The sequence below is a fragment of the Thermobia domestica genome, chromosome 9, assembly GCF_964235325.1.
Source record: "Thermobia domestica chromosome 9, izTheDome1.hap1.1, whole genome shotgun sequence".
In the NCBI taxonomy this organism is placed as follows: Eukaryota; Metazoa; Arthropoda; class Insecta; order Zygentoma; family Lepismatidae; genus Thermobia; species Thermobia domestica.
Genome location: NC_137462.1, coordinates 272,957,879 through 272,981,946, shown reverse-complemented (window position 1 = coordinate 272,981,946; position 24,068 = coordinate 272,957,879). Strand labels below are relative to the sequence as shown.

The 24,068-nt window shown below is 36.7% G+C and overlaps 1 protein-coding gene and 1 long non-coding RNA gene across 3 annotated transcripts in view; one reads left to right on the top strand and one right to left on the bottom strand.

Annotated features, from left to right (window-relative positions):
• The window catches only part of LOC145660698 (limbic system-associated membrane protein-like), a 1,132,467-nt gene that overhangs the window by 629,578 nt on the left and 478,821 nt on the right, over positions 1 to 24,068 (top strand). For both annotated transcript variants that reach the window (XM_081726051.1, XM_081726050.1), the window contains exon 3: positions 7,374 to 7,574. In XM_081726051.1, the coding sequence (XP_081582177.1) occupies positions 7,374 to 7,574 (201 nt within the window). The remainder of the gene's footprint in view (positions 1 to 7,373; positions 7,575 to 24,068) is intronic.
• Positions 9,778 to 24,068, bottom strand: part of LOC145660699 (uncharacterized) — a 30,106-nt gene continuing 15,815 nt past the window's right edge. Inside the window, exons 3-4 of the long non-coding RNA XR_014126861.1 lie at positions 20,816 to 20,999; positions 9,778 to 10,121 (exon numbers count right to left, since the gene is read on the bottom strand). This is a non-coding gene — a long non-coding RNA (uncharacterized LOC145660699). The remainder of the gene's footprint in view (positions 10,122 to 20,815; positions 21,000 to 24,068) is intronic.

Sequence of the window (24,068 nt, the reverse complement as noted above, 5' to 3'; positions counted from 1 at the left end):
GGTAACGGGAAATCTTACATTAGCATTTATCAATGGGTAACGGGAAAACTTACATTAGCATTTATCAAGGGGTAATGGGAAAACTTACATTAGCATTTATCAAGGGGTAACGGGAAAACTTACATTAGTATTTATCAAGGGGTAACGGGAAAACTTACATTAGCATTTATCAAGGGGTAACGGGAAAACTTACATTAGCATTTATCAAGGGGTAACGGGAAAACTTACATTAGCATTTATCAAAAGGTAACGGGGCTTTGTGGCTACCCTGTAGTATTTATATATAAATGATGTAACACTAAAATAGTGTTTGAAATCTAAGAGTTGAATGAATTAGTGTCTGCCCATGAGACTCGAGTTGTTCCTCATCTCCTCTGGAATTTGAAAATTTACTTCTTGTCTCGTTTACGAATCGAGACGAGACATTTCTCGTCTCGCGGGCAACACTAATTATGCAAGACACAAGTGTCTTTCTTAATGAAGGGATATAAATGCCCTGAGCAAGGAGTCTGTACTCGTGTTTGATACAGATGTGGACACGCTTTGTCGTACTTTAAGACAGTAGCTCTTTCTTTGTATTTTTTTTTTTTACATGGTATCATTTACTTTAGACCCCTGTAAAGGAAAGAAATATCAAACAGAATGCCGACCAGAGCAAACATTAGAAGCGCATAGCACTTATTTTCAAGTGGTAATGCTTGAGATTTGCTTTTCTGTTCCGCAAAGTGTGGCTGGAATGTGGCCACCAACGTCCAGCGAGGTGGTCAACTTTACGTACCTTTTTTTTCGTATAGGTACCAAGTTACCGTCTTAAAGCACGCTGTGTCCTATGAAAAGAGATTCTGAAGTGGTCTTTCTTTCGAGTCCGAGAAAGGAAAACATGACTTAGTATTCATCAAGTGTATGACCGTATCCTCCTACAAAAGGACATTATTACAAACAGCCATTGTATTATGTAATGGTATCTTAAAGAGGTCTTTTGTATGACTATTTCAAGCGAAGTGGTATCATTGACGTTACAATTAGACGAGCACTTCTTGCGGAGCTGAACCATTACGCAAGTAAGAACCTCTTAATGAGATAACCACACATTACACTTTTATTTGATCAAGGTCAGTCTTCTTAAGGAAGAAGGAAAGAGGAACATTTTTTATTCTTATTTGGTAATGGGATTGACTACATTTGAAGCGCATAATATACTAATTTAATTTAAAGTTTTATCAATTAAATATCATCTTGATACTGAAGGGTTACATCTTTCCTTTGGCAGAATTTCAATTAGAACTTCGTATTTACAGAATGGACACAGACAGGACCGGATTTAAGGGGGTGCACTGGTGCACGTGCACCACCTTTCGTTGTAAATATACATTACCTAAAACAAGAAGCTAGCAGTGAAAACAGCAACACTTTTCCTAACTTTCTGCCGTCATGTTTCCGTTTGGGGCTTAGATGGAAGAGGAAAAATGAAATGAAATCTTTAAGTTTAACGTCCCACAATTATGCTGGTTAGGCTAAAGAAGACAGTGATAATGAGAAATGAGTGAAAATGGTGGAATGAAGAAAGTGGGAGAAAACGGGAGAACCCCGAGAAAACCCACGAGCACGGTGTTTGTCCACCACAAAGTCCACACGGTAGAAGGAAGAGGAGTGTTGCAAAGGAGTATTCTTTTCTCTAATCGCTGCCTTAACTTAGATTTCGGGGGAAATGCTATTTTGGCAACACTGAAAAATTATTCAGGTCAATATTTTCTGTTGTAGAATAACGTTATCTTTGATTGTGCTAAGTTGCATTTCATTATCTCCTTTCATTTATGAAAAACAAGCAAAAGAGAAATGGTAAATTTGGTACGATTTTTAATATATTAGGCTCTTAAGGCCAGTGAATGATTAATGGAGAATTGGTGGAATGTGAATGTGTAAGGAAACGGGAGTACCCCAAGAAAGCCCACAGACACGATGTTATCCACGACAAACTTACTTGGCCGGGGATCGAACAAGGGACCCCAAGCACCAGAGGTAAACACTCTACCACTGAGCTACCTGCCTCCTCGTCTCCTTGAGACTAAAGAATATAGTCTTGGGACGCTTATACACAATCTGGACAGTCGTAACATATGATATAGAAATTCCTCTTTTTTAAACAATAAAAAATACTGTAATAAAAAAAATGGTGAACCATTTTCAACCAGTTTTGTGTTTCAGTCATCAAATAAATCTTTGATAGTTGAGTATTAGCACATAATCTTGCTTATTGTGCATATAGACTATGCATACAAGTTAATTACGTATAAAGGGAAAGATGAAATCTATTTTAAAGCTAATAAAAGAGAGATGATTATCGTGGTACGGTGACTATATTATTGCGGCATCCATTACATACAGCATCATAATAGTACCCAGTATATTCAAAAGAGCAGCTATTAAAACAATTTGTTAATTTACACATAGATAGCAATAAAACTTGCTAGAGTTAGTATTTATTATTATTATTATTATTATTATTATTATTATTATTAGTAATAATAATAATAATAATAATAATAATAATAATAATAATAATAATAATAATAATAATAATAATAATAATAATAATAATAATAATAATAGTGGTGGTAGTAGCAGCAGCAGCTTCCAGCGTAGGAGTTTATAATTCCCCTTTAGGTGTATGTCTCTGTATGTGTGTAACTGGTACTTTATTTCCCAGTGCCACTTTCAGTCAGGTGTGAAGCAAAATTTGGTGGGCGAGTACTTGATGGTCTAAGAAACCACATTTGCAACATATTGCTAAAACCTTAAAAACTAGGTTCGCAATCTACCTTAAACGTGACCGGTTTTGTGACGTAAAAGGCAGTTAGAAGCTTCCGGAGGCATGTCGAACGGAGACCTTTAGTTTGGGTTCCGAACCCCAAACAATTCTCATACATGAAATTACTGAATGGCCTTAACATCCACCCAGTTCCTCCAAGAAGTAACTTAAACTAATGCAAGTGTTGGGGGCGTAGATAGCGTAGCTCAGAATTAATTAGAAACATGGGAGTAGAAATTCAAAGATAAAATTTGATAACACAGAAATAATTTAGAATAAGAATTTATTGAACTGATCTTGAATAATTGAATAATCTCAGAGCATGGGATGGACTGGTATGACTTAAAGACTAGAGAAGACAATGCATAATCACTTACTTTTGTTAACGATGATGAGCAGAACCTCTGATGGACAGAATGACGGAGTGACAAAAACTAATTATGAATAATTTGACTCGCAGAGTCTCGACTTCAAAATAGAACTTCCCATACCCGGAAGAGAATCCGGTATTATTTATATGATTTTTCCGTCATGTCAACATTCTTGCACATTCTTTCTGAGTCTTCCTAGTTCTAGAAGTCATAGCCGGTCATTTGCATTGTAGAAGTCAAGGCACTCTAAATTTTCCATTGGATTATGAACCCTAAAGAATATTCAAACTGCCTCCACTTCATACATTACCTGTTTTATACACATTTTAAAATTCAATTAAATATTTTGTTTGTTTATACATTGTAGTACACAATAATATAGTTACAAAATATTTGTTCAGAGGGCCCAAGCTTTGGGAACAATTCCAATACTACAAGCTACTAATTACCGGGTATATGTAGTATTGAACGGGCATTATTCTGCAACTGAAAAGACGAAAAGTAATTGTAAAATACTTTCATCTACATTTTCAGAAAACAAAATGATAGAACTAGATTGCTTTTATAAGAGAAAGAGTACAGATGAAACATAAGATCAAATTTTCATGCTGTATCAATCATTTCTCTGTTAAAACTATTATAGTTTTATTGACAAAATGTACAAATGTGTGTTGAGTTATGAAGTTTTGGGGAGGGATCCGGATGCGTTGAACCCCTCTCGTGGATGCGCCCCTGAGTATGACATTATTATTATTATAATGAAACTTGTACTAATTTTTAATTAGTAGCGGCAAATGAATGACTATTAAAAACTTATTACTTGATTATATAATTTTTTCATAATACAAAACGTGCAGTTTATCCTGGACTGAAGAGCACGTCCATTGTCGCCAAATGACCTACTCTACTGTCGCCAAATGACCTGCTAGGCGTAACTTAATATTTATGGTCATGATGGCGATAGTTATAAAGTAATGCTAATTAATTGTGTATATTTATCGTTCATCATAATATAGAACTTGTAATTTAAAAACACTGCTGCAAATAATTCTTATATAAAGCAACTATATTGTTGCATCATAAATTTTAAAAAAATCAAGGATGGCAACTCTGATAAGAAGCGGCTTCAGTGTTTATATCCTCCTATGAACGAAAGAAAAAAAATAGCTTCTGTCATCTTACACTTTAGTGTGAGTCAACAAGAGAAGATGAATTGGAGCGAAAGTCAGCAAATGGATGGAGGCTGTACTTGTTGAAGTAATAGCAGTAGTAGTAGTAAATATAGCAGCACAATTAGTAGTACTACTAGAGGTAGTAAAGCAAAAGAGTTTACATCAATAATATTTATTCTTGAAAAAGTATGCACTGAAAGTCATCACACTCAAAGAACAATGGTTCATTCATATGTCAGCACCCCATTTTACTCTGTGTTTATTCAGAAAGCAAAGAAGCTTTAGAAAAAGCATTCACTATGGACTGACGCATTCAGCGACGCCATTTTTTTCGTCTTCTTACCCCTCCACTCCGCATGATTTCTTTCTTTAAGTCGTTTCATATTCTGTACAACACACGAGAGAATAGCTAACTGCAATGTCAAGTAACGAAAAGTGTTCGTGATATATTTTCTTCGTAAATACACACCTGTTTGTTTTCGTTTTCTATCAACAGATATAAAAATAATACACATCTGCAGTAGTTATCCCTGAGGGACGTAACATTTTATTACTACAAGCTAGATATAGGTACAATACACAGCTGTAGTAGCGAATCTTGAGTGAAGTAACGTTTTATCACTACACACTAAATATAGATACAATACACAGCTGCAGTACCAGATTCCCGGCAGGAGCTCATGTGGTTCGGATTTCACGTTAATCAGTAGGTCCCGTCTCATTATCTCCTCGCTGCTGATAGGGATGTTAAACTAACAATCAACTCAACTGCAGTAGTGGATCTTGAGGGAAGTAACATTTTATCTCTACAACCTAGATATAGATACAATACACAGCTGCAGTATCAGATCTTGAGGGAAGTAACATTTTATCACTACAAACTAAGGGAAGAAAATTTAAAATACAATATGTACTAAATCTTGTTGGCTATAAGAATGCAATGATGAATTTTGTGGTAATTACCTTTAATGTTAATCTTTACCGTTATTTACCTCAAGAACCGCCATTGGGTATCAGATGTTTTGTTGCCATTTCGAGGTTCAAGAGAAAAAGAATATAGTGAAACCTTGCATAATGGACATCTCCCAATAACGAAGATGTTCACAATAGGACAAAGATGTTTGCCTCGCAAAAATATATGTATTATTATGGGAGGGAATTCTTTTTATTATAGACACTCTCAGATACAGACACAGATACACTTTTTTCATCCTCAACGTTTTTAGAATCTCGTCATAACGAGCAGGAATAATTCTTAGCTTGTATGTTTAGGGTGGCCAGAAAGTCTCTTTACACGTGTACTTATTTCACTCATACATTAATAATACTTGCAGTTATTTGTCCAAAACTTCTGTATATGCACCTTCATTATCCCTGCACGGCTTGATACGCCTCCATGTCCTCTTACTCATCCGCTTTAGCAGCTGTGGCGTCACAAGCTGTAAGGCTTCAAGCACACTTGCCTGCAGAGCACCATTATCCAGGTACCGCTTCTTCTTGACGTGGTGTGATTTGATGATAACCTTCCAGAGTATCGCCTGGTGTCATCGCGTGGCTGTTACACGGCAATCACGTTATGAGCGCTGTTGCCACATCAATGATCAATATGGGAGGTTCACATGCATTTAGTTCAGGTATAAAAGGACTTTCTGACTACACTGTATTTAGCACAGAAAATACTTTCTTTAATTCAACAATAAATCTTCAATTGATCAGGAGTTACAAGCATATAAATATCCATCTGGATTTTCCCGCCAAGAGATTTATAAATCATCATGTAGTCCTGTCTACATTTTCAGAACGTAATAATGCTGCTGCATGCTTTTATTTGGTTACTTATACATTTAACAAAGTCAGTAATCGAATTAACTGAATTCTGTAGCTGTGTGACTTGTAGGCATGCATCAGACGAAAATAATCACACCAGCGCCGTAACTTAGATTTTTCTGGGGGGAGGGGGTCAAGCATAAATATGCGTATTTAGGCCCCCTAGAAAAGTTGTTTTTCTAATTCTTGGGCCTCCTCTTTCCATCTTTCTCTTACTCTTTATGGTCCCCCTGGAGCCTGTGGGCCCTCTCGCACGGCAAGATCTGCGGCCCTGGGTTAGTTACTCTCCTGGAACCGTTCCATACATGACAAATTAATTAAGGGAACAATATTGACAAATCTCAAAGCCATACGAATAAATATTATTTCTAGGGCTCCTAATAGTAGACATGTTTTTACTGAAATCGGCCCAATGTTTATGTAATGTAGTGAACCTGTTTGATACTTCATCTACAATTTGATGTTAGTATCGTATATCGAGTAAAAAAATTTATCTTGAAATGGGCCCCTCTCGAACGGCGGGGAGCTTCTGCCCTCCACAAGTTACGGCCCTGAATCACATAAGGATTATATTTTGCAGTATATGTTTACATAACCATCCCAACCATCCTCTCGGTAATTAAAACAATAAACCCACCCTATATTGGCATTTACTTATAACTAAAATATTTATTAGGGGCCGCGGTGGCTCGGTGGTAGAGCGTTCACCTCTGGTGCTAGGGGTCCCGGGTTCGATCCCAGCCTCCGCCAAGTGAACTTTGTGGTGGACAAACACCGTGTGCGTTTGTTTTCTCGGGGTTCTCCCGTTTCCTCCCACTTTCTTCATTCCACCATTTCATTCATTACTCATCATCACCGTCTCCTTTAGCCTAACCGGCATAACCGTGGGACGTAAAACTCAAAGATTTCATTTCATTTCATAAAATATTTATTGCATTGGTAACTGAAGAGCGTTTATATCCACCTAAATGCAGTATGCACTTATAATAGAGATTTGCCATTTTTTTTACACAGTCCAGAAATCCATAACTATTGGATCTTAAAAAAATATATATATATATTTTGAGCTTGTTAACCATTACAGGTTGTATGTAATGTAAATACTGATACGAACATGTAAATGAATTATCATTATTATTATTATTGTTAGTATTTTGATATAAAGCTAATTTCTATTTTTGTTTAATTTTGTAGGGAAACACAACATTGTTTGGCGACGTGGGGTAGCCGTTCTTACAGCTAGTAACGTAAAACTTGTTCCGGATGACAGAATTCAATTAGTTGATGGCTTTAATCTGCAGATTAGCCAAGTCAACACAAAGGATGCTGGAGATTACATATGTCAAATTTCCATGCTAGAGCCTATGGAAATAACACATACAGTGGAAATCCTTGGTAAGTAGAATACATTTCTTTTACTTCCGTCAGCATTTATTTATCGCAATAAGCTTTTAGTAAATCATTTTGCATGCATTACCAGTAGTAATAATTCTTGCCTAGAGTCAATAGGACAAAAAAAGGGAAACCATTGGTGTAATTGAATTTGAAATTAAACATGGATGGAGATTTCGTGAATTATGAACGTGACCTCCGATACATAGTTGAAAACTTTGTACTGGATACACGACGGTCGTGTGAGAAGTTCTCTAAACTGTTTTTATGTATTGAAATTCAGAATTAATACTGTTAAAATTTTTTAAAAAATAAAGAATGAAACCAGTTTACATTTTTTCAGTACATGAGTAAACTTCACGTAAACTTCGATTTTCTACATTTATCAAGTGCTTGATAAATAAACTACTTTCCTTAATTTGAAAGATACAGTTGAAGATATTGGGCGAATACAAGTACATTTTGCTGTCAGGATTTAGTATTTGTATAATTCATTTATGTCAAAATATTGTAATGAATGTAAGGAAACGCAAATCACTTCTGCACCAGTATGCACATTTTGGGTATCAAAATTTGACAACACGGATTTCAAGATTATTGAGGAGTCATTGTTTTGCTTTCCGCCCGTGGAGAATGTTATTACTATCGATGAAAAATCCCGTATTTGCGTCCAAATTGTGACGAATATTCCCTTTATCCCTTTTCGTGAAATTAATGTCGGAAAAATCTCACAAAATGGGATTTTCCCCACGAATTGGCATCACTGTTCACGTCACGACTGGCTTCATTTTTAAAGTAAAAGAGTGTAGTTTAATGTTTCCTCTATAGATGGAATTTATGCCTTTTAGCTTGCTGCCGATGTCCTTGAGCGATGCTATTGGACAATGAAGCAACATGGCGGAAGCTAAATTGTGCTACTAATATCGACGGAAGTTCTCGGACCTAATACTTTTCGACTTCTAACTTACCAATAACGACTCTAAAACATATGTTTATCGAAGAAAAAGAAAGTAAAAAGCAACAGGTACACTTCTGTGAGAAAACAACATGTCATGTGCAACCATCATAATCAGTAGCGTAGCCAGGATGTGTGTTTGGGGGGGATGGGCAAGTGCTGTTATAGGTACATATAGAAAAATTACAAACAAAAAATATATAAACATAAAAATATATAAAAAAATTACAAACATCAAAGTACCAAAGTACATTGTCGGACCTCTTTGGGGGGGGGGCCGGCCCCACTGGGCCCCCTTCCCTACGCCACTGATCATACTTAACACATTACAAAAAATAGTTCGTTCAGCAGTTTGGCGGCATCGACAGTGTTTTGATAGCAGTGGTGTTGATCTTTGTATAACTTTGGAGGGCAGTAGCGTATGCAGGAATTTATTTCGGGGGGTGTTCAAACTCAATATGAGGGTATTTTATTTAAAATTCCTAAAATTGCCCCTAAACTTAGGCTAAATTTACACAAAAATCGAGATTTCGGGGAAGTCCAGACCTCTAGGATCCACCTCTGCATAAGTCCCTGTTTGGGGGGATCCAGGTTAATGGTCAGATATGATTTACAAGATTTTAATACAAATACGAGAATCAAATGAAATTTTGAGACAGGGATCAGGATTGGTACCCATGGCTGATAGTGGCCATTTCGAATACCTACATTATTCAGAAATTAAAGACCATATCTAAAATAAATTAGACTTTCGTATTAATACACTGGGTGTGACTTTAGAGTAATAATTTTAATGTGTACTTTGTTTTCGTCCCCTCTATATTGAGTGATAATTCCCTGTGGCTTTTGCCCAACTCCTTATGATGAAGCTGATTACACCAATATGCCAGTTTTAATTAAATTCGAGGCCATTTCGTTCGCATTCCTCAATTTGGTAGACAGACTCCTTTTAGCCTTAGAGACAGATGATAATATAAGATCTCCAAGTTCCTCACGAAAATAATTTTCGTCTGATGTAAAGAGATAAAGGAAAAAGAAATCCGATTTGTTAATTAGTCTAAAGGCTTAAATTTTGGGTTTTTAAAGAAAAACAGAAAAATTATCCCGATTATGAGAGAAGCATTCCAATTCTTCTCCGACGGTATCTTTAATTCGTTTTTTTAACATAAGAGATGAGAATTAATTAAAGTAGAATCCTAAAATCTTAAACTATTAACTCCAACTTAACTTTTATTGCCAAAGAGAGTTGATTATAAAACCTGTGTCAAAATCTGCATTTCGTTCTCAGCTTCCACAGACATTTTGCAGTTAGCTCATCCGACATTTTGAGAATTAATTCTCTCTCAAATATGAGCGACTGTGTTCTTTTTCTTCTCTCTTTCCTACGATTAATGTGTCACTTACTTTAAGATCCTTTCTCCTCTGCTCGTGCGTCGACTAGAATGCTTTCACGATCGGGAGGAAATGCAATCTGCTTGTACCCTTCTTGTGTGTTTTCCATGCTGTGAATACAAACTGCCGCATTTCCAGCTTCTCTCGTCGGCTTCCAAACACTCTTTATTTAAAGCCGAAAGAAGGAGAGTGGAAAGGATAATCTAAAAGCAAGGAAACGAAAGGAAATGTATCTGTCAACGCCACTAAAATTATATATCAGAAACAATTTTCAGTTTTGGTTCGTAAACTATACGATAAGTAATATAATTTAGAGGATAGTGTGTGGTTCGTTACGAAAAGGAAATGCCAGTTTTTGAAAAACCTAATCCCGCGTGGATATTAAGGGACCGTATGAGAAGATTTAAGCTATATAGATTAAAGTAGTCACACAATCTAGCTTTTTATTGATATACAGGGTGATTCAGGAGGAATGTCACATAATTTGTGAGGTGATTCTACATGTAAAAATAAACCGAAAAAATCCTATGAACATGTGTCCAATTTTCGATCGTTACGGAACTCGATCGCTTTGAAGACTATACACATCCATGAATGATTATGAAGACAAATGTGAAATATTACCGAAATTTTGCGTAGGCGCTGCAGTGAACAGAATAATGGTGGGACAGATGATTGACCCATCCTACCAGAGATGTTGAGTTCTCCAACAGATGGCAGCACTATGACGTCTCCCGTGAGCGATCGTGGATTTTGATCAGTGAGCATCGCGGGCGTGTGCCTGTCGTGCTTGAGTGTTGCACCAGATAAGTATCCCAGTATCTGAATAACACATTCCCTCAACGGTGGATTGGTCGTGTAGGACACATTAACTGGCCTTCAAGATCACCCGATCTAACTTCATTAGACTTCAGTTTATGTGGCTGGTTAAAAGAGGTTGTGTACGCTACGAAGGTGGATACACGTGAAGAACTTGGTCGCTCTCATTACCGACACTGTTGCCCGCAGAGACAATGTTCGATGTGCAACACAACATATCCTCCAACGCGTTGACAAGTGCATTGAGATGGGTGGGGAACGTTTTGAACACTTCTTGTAGAATGGAACAGTCATTTTGTTGCACCATTATTCTGTCCACCACAGCGCCTACACAGCATTTCGGTAAGTAATATTCACACTTGTCTTCATAGTCATTCATAGTGTACAGTCTTCGACCCGCTCCAGTTTCGTAACGATCGAAAATCGGACACATGTTCATAATACTTTTTCGGTTTTTCACATGTAGAATCACCTCACAAATTATGTGATATTCCTGCTGAATCACCCCGTATGTAGTATACGCTAATTATAAAAGAACATTCTGTGCGTCATACTAGTTCATAATACAGAGGGACCCCGATAACTCGAAGCTGAAGCGAATAGACAAAGATTGGAGTTATCGAGTATTTCGAGTTATCAAGGCTCGAGTTATCAAGATGGTCACAACAAAATTTCGAGGTTTCGCGTTCCTCATTTAAAAGCGACTATATAACCTCTATAACTCGAAGTTTTATTCGTTCAACCTCGAGAACTCGAAGTTTTATTCGTTCAACCTCTATAACTCGAAGTATTATTTGTTCAATCTCTATAACTCGAAGTTTTATTCGTTCAATCTCTAGAACTCGAAGTTTTATTCGTTCAACCTCTAGAACTCGAAGTTTTATTCGTTCAACCTCGAGAACTCGAAGTTTTATTCGTTCGACCTCTATAACTCGAAGTTTTATTCGTTCAACTCTATAACTCGAAGTTTTATTCGTTCAACCTCGAGAACTCGAAGTTGTGAAAGTTCCTTAAATTAAATAAGATGACTAGTAAACAAACATTTTAGGAATAATCCAAAAATGGATCAAAAGATTGCGATCTTCGCCAATAATTAGTTTTGGATTATGTGTTACAAAATTTTTGAACAGCCTTTAAATTGAGTTTTCGTATTTTCTACGGAATAATCACATCATACTGAGTAACGTGAGAGTTTGGGTTTGGCTACATTATATGTTGTTCCCCAGATATAATGCGTAAAAGATCCTTTTTGATTGAAAAATATTGGACCTTGGATCAGGGGCCAGAAAATTTTTGAACGGCCCCTAAATCGAGTTTTCATTTTTACTACGGAATAAGCACATCATACTGAGTTAAATGAAAATTTGGGTTTGCCTACACCGTATGTAGTTCTCTAGATATAAGGCTTCCGAGAACATTTTTGATTGAAATATATTGGATCTTTTGACCAAAAAATAAAACACTGTACATGTATGTTTTGGAGAGGGGTTTTTATGTCTAGACATGAATAAAACACAATTACAATACACATTAGTAACAATGACAGGACTAGCATAGTGACAATTACATAAAAGCATAAACCTATAGCTTCGAGTGATTGCAGTCATATCAAGAGAAATTCGATTTTTAGACGTAAACTTCGACTGGTAGAAGTTCGCTGACAAGGATGTCGATATCTATGTATCTTTGGGGCACGGGCATTCAGATGCAGAACGTGTATAGTCTGTGAGGTTTTTAAGATAAATTGAAATGAAATGAAAAGAAATCTTTGAGTTTTATGTCCCACGGTTATGCCGGTTAGGCTAAAGGAGACAGTGAAGATGGAAAATGAAGGAAATGGTGGAATGAAGTAAGTGGGAGGAAACGGGATAACCCCACACGGCGCGAACTGGGATCGAACCAAGGGCCCCAAGCACCGGAGATGAACGCTCTACCACTGAACCCCCTTTAAGATAAATTGAATTCAAATTATGCCAAATACTGTATGTATATTCATAAATACAATGCAGGGCCCACATGAGAATTGAGAGCCCGCGCCCTTGTCTACAGATACGAAAGTTTGAGATACCGAGATTTTAAAATATGACTGTGAAACCCTTAAAATTCGATTTCTCGAGGTTGTAATTTTTAAATATTCGATTTATACCCTAGAGTTTATTTTAATATTGAGTATTATGGAGAGTTTAAGAGAATGTGAAAAAATTCGAGTTATCGAAGTGCAGCTGAATATTTATCATATATGTTCATGTGGACAGCCAGAGAAGGTCAAAGTCAACCAGAAAGCTTTCAATTAGGGAATGTGTGTTCAGAACCTCAGATCATATCGGTTTTCTAGACCAGAGTGCGTTTGCTTTTAATTTTAACGTTCTAATGTGGATTACATATAAGAAATAAAGTTACAACGTATCGTATATTTGTATTGAAACTGTGCATAAGTATAATTGTTCAGTTGCAATAAACAATAATTAAATTGGAATAATAATATATAAAACCTGTAGAAATTACGATACTATAAAAAGTTGTAGAAGCATGAATCGGCAGTACTGACAAAAAAGTTGTAAATAAATGTACAAGTAAAGTGTACTTAATATACTTGAAAACTTAAATAGCGGTTTAAGTATTGAAACCCGATGAAACGTTGTATGACTGAAAGATACAAGAAACGAAATGAAAGATTGATTGCAGGTAAAATGGGGAGGACAATAGCAAGGCTATTTATCCCCATTACGAAAGAATGGAAGACAAAAGAAGATCAAAATGTATAATTTCAATGGAAATAAATGAATAAGCAGTTCGAAAATCGGTATTAGAAGACTATAAATGTGTATTGAATGTGTGTGTTGTGTATTATGTATACTAAAACTATTGAAATATTCTGCGTGTGATGTTATGTTCGTAAACATTAATATGTGCTTTTATTTATAAATACGACCACGTACTTTTCCTCTAAAAGTTACTATATTAAGCAGACAACAAAAATCATCGTGTAATGAAAAAGAAACACCAACATCACTAGTGCTCAGAAAAAGATATCAAATTATATACATTGCCCCAATCGACATTAGTTTTGGCTGACCAACTTCCTTCTCTTAGCTTGCCTGGAGCTCCAAGATATCTTAACATAATCTATAGCTTGTATAGAACTCTGAAGTCTTCTGCCCACTGTGCTAGCATGGAGCATTGTGGGTACTTAACCGCTCTCCTAGTTTGCGTGGTGCTTTGAGATATTCCTAACTTCAATTATCCACCTTGCGTGAAGCGTTGTGATTTTCTTCCCCGCTCAGCTTGCCTAGAGCTTTGCGGGAATCCAATCTCTCTTTGATTTCCTGGAGCCCTAAAAATCCTAGCCTACTTCTACTTAGCTTACCTAGAGCTTTGCGGGACTTCAATCTCTCTTTGCTGGCCCGGAGCCCTGAAAATCCTAGCCTACTTCTACTTAGCTTGCCTAGAGCTTTGCGGGAATCCAATCTCTCTTTGATTTCCTGGACCCTAAAAATCCTAGCCTACTTCTACTTAGCTTGCCTAGAGCTTTGCGGGACTTCAATCTCTCTTTGCTGGCCCGGAGCCCTGAAAATCCTAGCCTACTTCTGCTTAGCTTGCCTAGAGCTTTGCGGGACTCCAATCTCTCTTTGCTGGCCCGGAGCCCTAAAAATCCTAGCCTACATCTACTTAGCTTGCCTAGAGCTTTACGGGACTTCAATCTCTCTGCTGGCCCGGAGCCCTAAAAGTCCTAGCCTACTTCTACTTAGCTTCCATAGAGCTTTGCGGGATTCTAGTAACGAAGTTACATGAGCTTCAATCTCTCATTCAAGCTTGACGCAAGCGTTTTACAAGTCAAGTCAAGTGAATAGCCAATGAACGGCCAGTGATGCTATGACGCTTTGCGAAGGGTCTAAAGCATCGCTTGTAAGTACAACAAAAGGCAGATTGTAGGAAACTGTGCGTTTCAAATGCAAGGGTAGAAAGCCAAAAGCCAAACACGCTCCAACTGGCCCGAAAACTTTCTTGCTGCTAGGTAACTACTAGGTAGAACTTACAGACTAGTTAATAGAAATGTTAAATCAAGGGTACAGTATTGTATTATTATTACTATACTACAATAAATATATTAAAACCTTCAAAATGAGGTAAATATTTAGCTTTCCGAAATTGTTACTTTCTCATTTTTTCTTTGATTTTTTAAAGGAAAGCAACAGCGCAAGTAAAAGGCGTCTAGAGGTTAGAATCCACTTCCACATCTGGCGGGCGACAACAAATGATAAAAGATTTATATATAGACAGAAAGCCTTCAGGGCGACAAATGTAAAGTTTGCAATACTGCTTTCTCGTGACAAATGGAAACCAGTCGATTTTTCCCCTTTTTTTCGTTCCCGTTTTCTTTTTCTTCTGCTCGTCTTTCGAACTCCCTTTAGCTTCCACACGGTAGTTGCGACACACTTTCACTTATTGAGTTCAGAGCTGAAGGAGACAACCAAATCGCAAGGGATTTGTGATAGATGGGACGTTCTTCGGGATTCAACCTGGGACCATCTGGAACATGCGTTTCTGCCTCGTCTTGGTGTCTTCTCTTACCAAGAGGAATAAGCTTCACTTCTCCTTTCTAAAGCGCTACCAAGGGGCACAAAAGCAACTTGCGTCCTATATTTTTCCAGACACAAGACTGCTTCTATATAGCAAATGTACTCTATCGAATATTCTGCGAATAGCAATAAAAGGCCCAGCAAATTGCCTTTGTGATTAGACAGTCCAGCGTGAATGGCCGTCATAAACCCATTAGGAACAGGACTATATCATAACAATTTAATTCCGTACATAACCCAGTTAATGCAAACAAGGTTAATGGACAATTATCAGCGAAGTAGGACTATTCCTTAGTTTTGCCTAGAAATCCAATATCTATGTTGCGTTAAAGCCGTATGTGAAATGAAATACTCTAGTCAGCCTTAAGAATGGACCATTAAAGGGTTGCGTCTGCTATGTATGGTTTCGGGTTTAATATTTGTTGTTGACACGTATTTTTGGTGTAGCTAATTTTGAGAGAGACGCGATTGGAAGCTAATTTAAATTAAGAAAATAGCGAAATTTTGAGGAAAAGCTAGTGTGCTAACTATAAAATGTTAAACAAGTTAAAAATCATCTTATAGTCGTTTTTGTTCCGTTTTCTTTTAAAGTAGCAAAAACATTGATTTAAACAAGTTTTTAAAGGAATTACTAATCGATTTCAGATGTCATGTGATTTTTATTAATTGCACAAGTCTGTATTTGTAAAGACCCCATTATTTTCTCTTTCTCTCTCGCTAGTGATTATTGTACATTTTCGAACTTACTGGATAATTGCAGTTTAGGATTTTGTTTGGGGTGTATGTATAACACGGGGAAGCAGGGGTGCAGTTGCTCATCTGAGTTTCTACTAATATACTGGGGAAAAAATATGAAACTCGTATGTCGGTGGAGAATCTTACCCCACTCCCAGACAAATCTGAAATGACCTTCCTGCAAACACACGTTGAATATTTGTAATCTCATTTCAATTTAACTAATTTCATTTTAGAAAAAAATGGAAATATTCAGTTTTATCTGTGTACGTTTTTACCTGAAAGAAAATGTTGAAGCAACTTAAAGCTGAAATATACTGATTGCAGTTTTAATGGTAAGAATTGCAGACTGGTGAATCTTATGTGATATGATGCACACAAAGATTTAGCAGTGAATCTAACCTTTTATTCTATTCATAGAAGTAAAAGGAAGCATCCTCTTGGCCTATCTAATTTCCCGTGCTACGTATTTCCCCCCTCTTAATTTTCTTTAATTCAAACATTCACCTTTCTTTATAACTAAACGATGTAAATATTCCTTTGCTATAATAACTAAAGTACGGTTATTGTTGATGTCTGTCCAGGTTAGTGTGGAACACCAGTTTCGCATATCAGCTCCTCTTAGTTTTGTTGTTACTGACGACGGCCGATTTGAATCACAACTAACAACGGTCGAAAGTATGATAGGAGAAACGAAAGAAAGTAACAACTAAGAAAAAGAAACAGAAGAGTAGAATGGACGAAAAAAAGAAAAAAGAACACAGTTTTTACATGGAATGAAATTTTACAATTACAGCACTTTTCTGAACGAAGAGCGCAAGAAAATGAAAAGTCAATGAAATTCTTAGAAATGGTAAGAAGGATTACTGTTGTACGTGGAATGTAAAAACTTAACAAACTTATTTCGGGGAGAGAGGGTGGGGCTTGAACCCGATAGTCCCCCTAAATATGCCACTGACTGCAATCAAAATGTAGAAGACACTAACACATGTCATGCGCACTCACGTGTTACATCGACCAATAGTATCGTTTGTTCACCGCAAAACCAGTTCTTGCATCCAGCCCATATATCTTGTGACATTCTTGTAACTTTATTTATGAAAACTCCTCGTAGTATTTGTTCATCATATCATACCCTACTGTAGAGTTTCCTATTTTGCAGTTCTGGAATATGAACTGAAGTCAAAACATCAAGAATAATGTAATACACACTAAGGATATATCAACTCGAAGTACTGTGGTACAGCTGCCAACCCTGGATATATATATATGAAGTTCTTTTTTACGTACTCGCTCGGATGCCGAAGTTCGACATCTGTTGTTGTTTCTGTACTTTTTATTTCTCTCTCGCTTCATATACTTCCCTTTATTCTTTCTCTTCTGCTTCGGTATTTCGTTATATATTTTTTTCCTGCTTTTTTGTGACAACATATTGGAGTCTCGTTCACTTCAATACTTGGTGCCCGCAACAGTGTAAACTCAAGTATATATATATCTTCATTCGAACTTTTGGTGTGTTCATAACGGCGTTACTTTTTTTGTTCTTTTTTTTTGTGTATTACAACAACAACAACAACAACATAAAATAATAATAACAAAGTGAAGAAAAGATAGAAAAAGAAAAAAGATAATATCCCAATGGAGACAACTTCTTCAACAGAGTTCGTTACTCAAGTCTGTTTGAATATTTCATGAGGGTTGATCTTCGTAAACAGATAAGGACTGAAGAGAGATGCTACGTACATACAGTACTTTTCTTCATTTCAATTCATTGCGAAACGAAATCTCTCACTGGAGAGAATACCGTAATAATACAGTCTAATTGATCTAAAACAAGGTAAATAGTTTTTAAACCAATTGAAAAGTTTATCAACAAATCGAGGCTTATTTATTTATTTATTTATTTTTACAAAGAAAGAAGGAAAGTCAGAAATGCAGTTCCATTTTACACATACGTACAGTATTTTCTGAAATATTTATATTACTGGCATCAATTACCTGCTTTGCTAGGTTAAAATAGGAAAAATTACTAATATGTTCTGTTAGTCACTGCTGAAGCGCTCTCTGATGGATGATTTTTTTTTTTTTGTTAAATAACTATTGTGGGCTGAATTTGGATTTAAATGGCACCGGAAGTCACTGTTCATCTCAGCGACCCCCAAAAACTATGGATTCGACACTAATATCGGTCATTTTCAATCATTTTTATATATCTTCCCCCCTCTCCCAAACTTCCGGGGCTGAATTTGGATTTAAACAGCATCCGAAGAGTCACTGTTCATCTCAGCGACCCCGAAACTTACGAATTCGATAATAATATCAGTCATCTTCGATCATTTTTGAATATACCTCCCCCCTCCCTTAAGTTGCACCGTCAAAGTGAAATGGTGAAAACCATTCGAAGTCAGAACCTCACCTACGCTGAAAATTTGATCGAGATCGCTCGGGTGGTTCAAGAGATATGAAATCACAAACATAGTTACTTTATATATATATATATATATATATATATATATATATATATATATATATATATATATATATATATATATATATATATATATATATATATATATATATAGATATATATATATATAGATAGATAGATAGATATAGATTTATTTATTTTTATCATACAAAGAATTCAGAAATGTAGTTCCATTTTACACGTATGTACAGTATTTTCTGAAATATTTATATTGTAAGAAAAGTCTTTGGAAAAATGAAATGAAACCTTTAAGTTTTACGTCCCACGTTTATGCTGGTTAGACTAAAAGAGACGGTGAGTAATGAATGAAATGGTGGAATGAAGAAAGTGGGAGGAAACGGAAGAACCCCGAGAAAACCCACGAGCACGGTGTTTGTCCAGCACAAAGTCCACACGGCTGGAATTGAACCAGGGACCCCAAGCACCGGAGGTGAACGCACAACCACTGAGCCACCGCACCCCCAAAAGTCTTTGGACTGGTACTCTTGGACTGACACTTAAGAAATTGTTAGAGTAGACATAGCGTTTATTTAAATAACGAGACAAGTGTATTTGAGTTTTTACATTGTGTAATTTCCTTTTCTTTCATTATAAACGACGTTTATATAGTTTATATATAAAAGATTATAAATAATTAAGTCAGAAAGTTCTTTCTTCTATAATTGGACCTCCTGCCCATCGCAGCTCGGAGGTTTGAGGTTTGTTGGTTAAGAACGACCCAGCCCGTTGCAGTTGGGTATAAAGAAACTTCTTGTCCATTGCAATCAGAGGTAGGGTTGGTGCCTCCTGCTTGTTGCAGCTCGGAGATAGGTAAGGATCTTCTTGCCTTTTGCAGCTGAGAGGTAGGGTTAAGATCTACCCGTTGCAGCTCGGAAATAGATGAGGATACTTCTTTCACGTTGCAGCTCAGAGATAAAGTTAGAGGAGTCTTTCCCACCCGATGAAGCTTGGAGAAATATGTAGGATAAGACCAGTAAATAACTGATATCTTCTGCTTTAAGTGTTCGTTTTTATAGCCAGCCTTTGGAGGGGTGGAAAGGGTACTCTTCGTATCTCTTCGTGTCCTCTTCGTGTACCATCGGGACGTCATCCGTCGGCTGCTTGCTGATGCTTGTGCCGAAGCATGTGGTTATGTTTACTAATATGAGGGAATATTGGACTATATATTTTTTTGGTGTGGATTTAGGCTCCCAAGTACAGGTTATATCTCTGTCCTTATGCCGCCCTTATTCCAACCGGAAGTGGTAGAAATTTATCATTTTCGGTTTCACTATTCACCACCATACAGTAAGAAGGATGAATGATACAGAGAAATGGTTTTGTGGTGTGGATTTCGCACCTTAAGAAGAGATCAATTCTTCACCCTTATCATTTTATTGAAACCAAAAGTGTTAGAAATTTATTGCAACTTTCGGTTTCAATATTGATTCCCATAGATCAAAAATGATAAAGATAGCGAAAAATCGGTTTTTATTATACAAGCCTAAGAGGCTCAGGTGGGTTGATCATGTAGCCAGAATGTAAGAAAGTAGTTTGAACCGGAAATCCAATCGGAAAACGTCCATTAGGAAGATCTAGTCGCAGATGGGAGGACAATATTAAGATGGATCTGGCAGAAATAGGAAAACAGAAACTGGATCCAGTTGACTAAGGACAGAAGTTAATGGGGAGCTTTTGTGAACGCGGCATTGAACCTCCGGGTTCCATAGTCCATAGAGTTGGTTAGTGAGTTATAGATTCACTGTTCTTTGAATAAGTACCTTTCCCCCTTTATTTACTTCTGGAATCCATAACTGATATATCAGTTCTGTTCGTTCATTGGACTTTAGAGTCCGTTTCCAGCATCCATGGTATATAAGACGTGAACTTAGACCCGAACCACCGTAACGCTTTGAAAATTTAAGTCTCTCTCCCATGAGGAATCGAACCCATGACCTCGTACATCAAACGTGCGCGCGCTAACCAATAGACTAGCGAGAACGGAGCCTATCACTCTTCTTTAGAATATAGTTTAAAAGTCCACCGCATAATTTCACATTGTGAAACAAAGTTTGCTTGTTTTATCTGTTAAAGTTTTGCGTAAATACGATGCATGGAGCACAAAATAAGGAATAAAAGCTTAGTCCGTAGCGGCTTTCACCGAGCTGGAAAAGACGGCGCATTCTTGGTATAAGATCTGTCAGCTGCATATTTTTTTACTGCATTAAAGAGAAAGAAAAAAGATATTCTAGAACATCTTTCTAGAAAAAGATAGAAAGAGAGAAAAAAAGCTTACTTTCTGCAGTGAGTCGTTTCCAGCGTGAGCTTCCTTTCCTGAAGGATAGCGCGGGAAATGGGAAGGCTGTAGACCAGACGAATAGCATGGATGCAAAAGATGTTAGCGAGCATAAATTCATGAAGAGCAGTATATATATCCGACGTCTTCAAAGTTATTTGTCGATTCTGAAGTATACAATTTCCTGAGTAAACAAACAACATACAGTAAATATAAATGTTTATCATATATTTTCCCAATTCCTCTGTTTGCTTTCTCATATATACAAATACTTTTTTTCTTACAATACATTTTTCAATTGTAAGCTAACTATAAGAATGACAAACTCAGTGGCGTATGAAAGCCGGCGTTACAGAGTGCTAAACCCCTTTCTAAAAGGAAAAAAATAAATTATATCTTTTATGTCATGAATACAAAAACTGTGCATGGCAGAGCGAAAAAGTGTTTGTGTTTTAAGTTTTGAAAGTATTCCAAAGGTTATCAATATAAATAATAATAATAATAATAATAATAATAATAATAATAATAATAATAATAATAATAATAATAATAATAATAATAATAATAATTATTATTATTATTATTATTATTATTGCTGTATCTCGGTTTAAACCAGTTTTAGCTTAGTAATCTCACAGCCGTCTCTGGCAAATGCAGATTATTTGAAGAGTACTTTTCCAAAGAACTTCCTGATCACATGACAGATGTCTAGTGTTAATGATTTTTGTAGATTTTTTAGAAGATGTTTTGCGTTTATCTGCTTAAGTTGTGTCACAAGGGACAATTACAGTAGCTGAGATTATGATTGGTCTTACTGTAAGTAGTAATGGGGTTACTTTGCCGAACTTTTTGGCCCCTGGGTCCCTGCCTCAGGACCCATGGTCCCTGGCCGGGGTCAATGACCTAGGGGTACCTAGGACCACCCCCTCTAAATTTTGGCAGGGGTACCTTGGCCCACCACCTAAATTTTGGCAGGGGTACATAGGACCACCCCCCTTAAATTTTGGAAATTGCCAAATCTAAAAATTTGGTATGGTAGGGTAGGACCATAGTATGTACCTCTATTAGTATTGGGTGTCTATGTCGTTCCCTTTCATGGGTAAAAAATTGCCAAAAATTCAAATTTCGGAGGTTTTTGACCTAATTTATCCCCTTTGATGAGGTGTTATTACCTTATATGGTTATATGGGCGTATACAGGGGTCCATTACCTTTCATAAGACATGGGTATATTAATGCACCCCTTGAAAAATTTGGGAGGGGTACCTTGGCCCGCCCCTTAAATTTTGGAAATTGCCCAATTTCAACATTGGGTATTATAGTACAGGACCCTAATATGTATTATGATAAATTTGGGTGGTCCACCTCATTTCCTTTTAGGGGTACATAGGACCACCCCCCTTAAATTTTGGAAATTGCCAAATCTAAAAATTTGGTGTGGTAGCCTAGGACCATAGTATGTACCTCTATTAGTATTGGGTGTCTATGTCGTTCCCTTTCATGGGTAAAAAATTGCCAAAAATTTAAATTTCGGGTTTTTTTGACCTAATTTATCCCCTTTGATGAGGTATTATTACCCTATATAGTTATATGGGCGTATACAGGGGTCCATTACCTTTCATAACATATGGGTATATTAATGCACCCTTGAAAAATTTGGGAGGGGTACCTAGGCCCACCCCTTAAATTTTGGAAATTGCACAATTTAAACATTGGGTATTATAGTACAGGACCCTAATATGTATCATGATAAATTTGGGTGGTCCACCTCGTTCCCTTCTAGGGGTACAAAATTGCCAAAATATAAACGTAAGCAATACGTTATACCACGTGTTTGGTTTTTGGTCGATTTTATTCCCTTTGATGAGGTGTTATTACCTTATATGGTTATATGGTCATGTATAGGGGTCCATTACCTTTCATAAGATATCGGTATATTTGTACACTCCTTTAAAAATTTGGGAGGGGTACTTTGGCCCACCCCTTAAATTTTGGAAATTGCCCAATTTAAACATTTGGTATTATAGTACCGGACCCTAACATGTATTATGATAAATTTGGGTGGTCCACCTCGTTCCCTTTTAGGGGTACAAAATTGTCAAAATATAAACGTAAGCAATACGTTGTACCACGTTTTTGGTCTTTTGGCCCAATTTATCCTCTTGGATGAGGTTCTATTACCTTATATGGTTATGTATAGGGGTCTATTTCCTATCATAAGACATAGGTACATTTGTGCAATCCTTTAAAAATTTGGGAGGGGTACTTTGGCCCACCCCTTAAATTTTAGAAATTGCTCATTTTATATATTTGGTATTATAGTACTGGACCCTAACATGTATTATTATGATAAATTTGAGTGGTTCACCTCGTTCCCTTTTAGGGGTACGAAATTGCCAAATTTTACTACAACCACGTGTTTGGTATTTTGGTCCAATTTATCCCCTTGGATGAGGTCCTATTACCTTATATGATTATATGGTTATGTATATTGGTCCATTCCCTATTATAAGACATGGGTATATTGATGCACCCCGGGAGGGGTACCTTGGCCCAACTCTTTATTTTGGAAATTGCCCAATTTAAACATTTGGTATAATAGTATAAGATCCTAATATATATTACTATAAATTTGGGTGGTCCATCTCGTTCCCTTTCATGGGTACGAAATTGCCAAATTTTAGTACAACCACGTGTTTCGTTTTGACCTAATTTATTCACTTGGATGAGGTCCTATTACCTAATATGATTATATGGTCATGTATAGGGGTCCATTTTCTATCATAAGACATAGGTACATTGATGCACCCCGGGATGGGTACCATAGCCAATCCCTTAAATTTTGGAAATTTTTCAATTTAAGCATTCGCTATCATAGTACATGACCGCAATATGTATCATGATAAATTTGGGTGGTCCACCTTGTTCCCTTTCATGAGTAAAAAAAAAAGCCAAAATATAAACATAAGCAATATGTTGTATCACGTGTTTGGTTTTTGGCCCAATTTATCCCGTTTGATGCGGTCTTATACCGTATATGGTCATATGGTCATGTATATAGGTTCATTTCCTTTCATAAGACATGAGTACATTGATGCACCCTTTAAAAAATTTGGGAGGGGTATCTTGACTCATTCACTTAGTTTTAGAAATTGTTTAATATAAGCATTTGGTATCTTCGTACAGGACTTCAATATGTACCACTATAAATTTGGATGGTCCACATCGTTCCCTTTCATGGGTAAAGAACTACC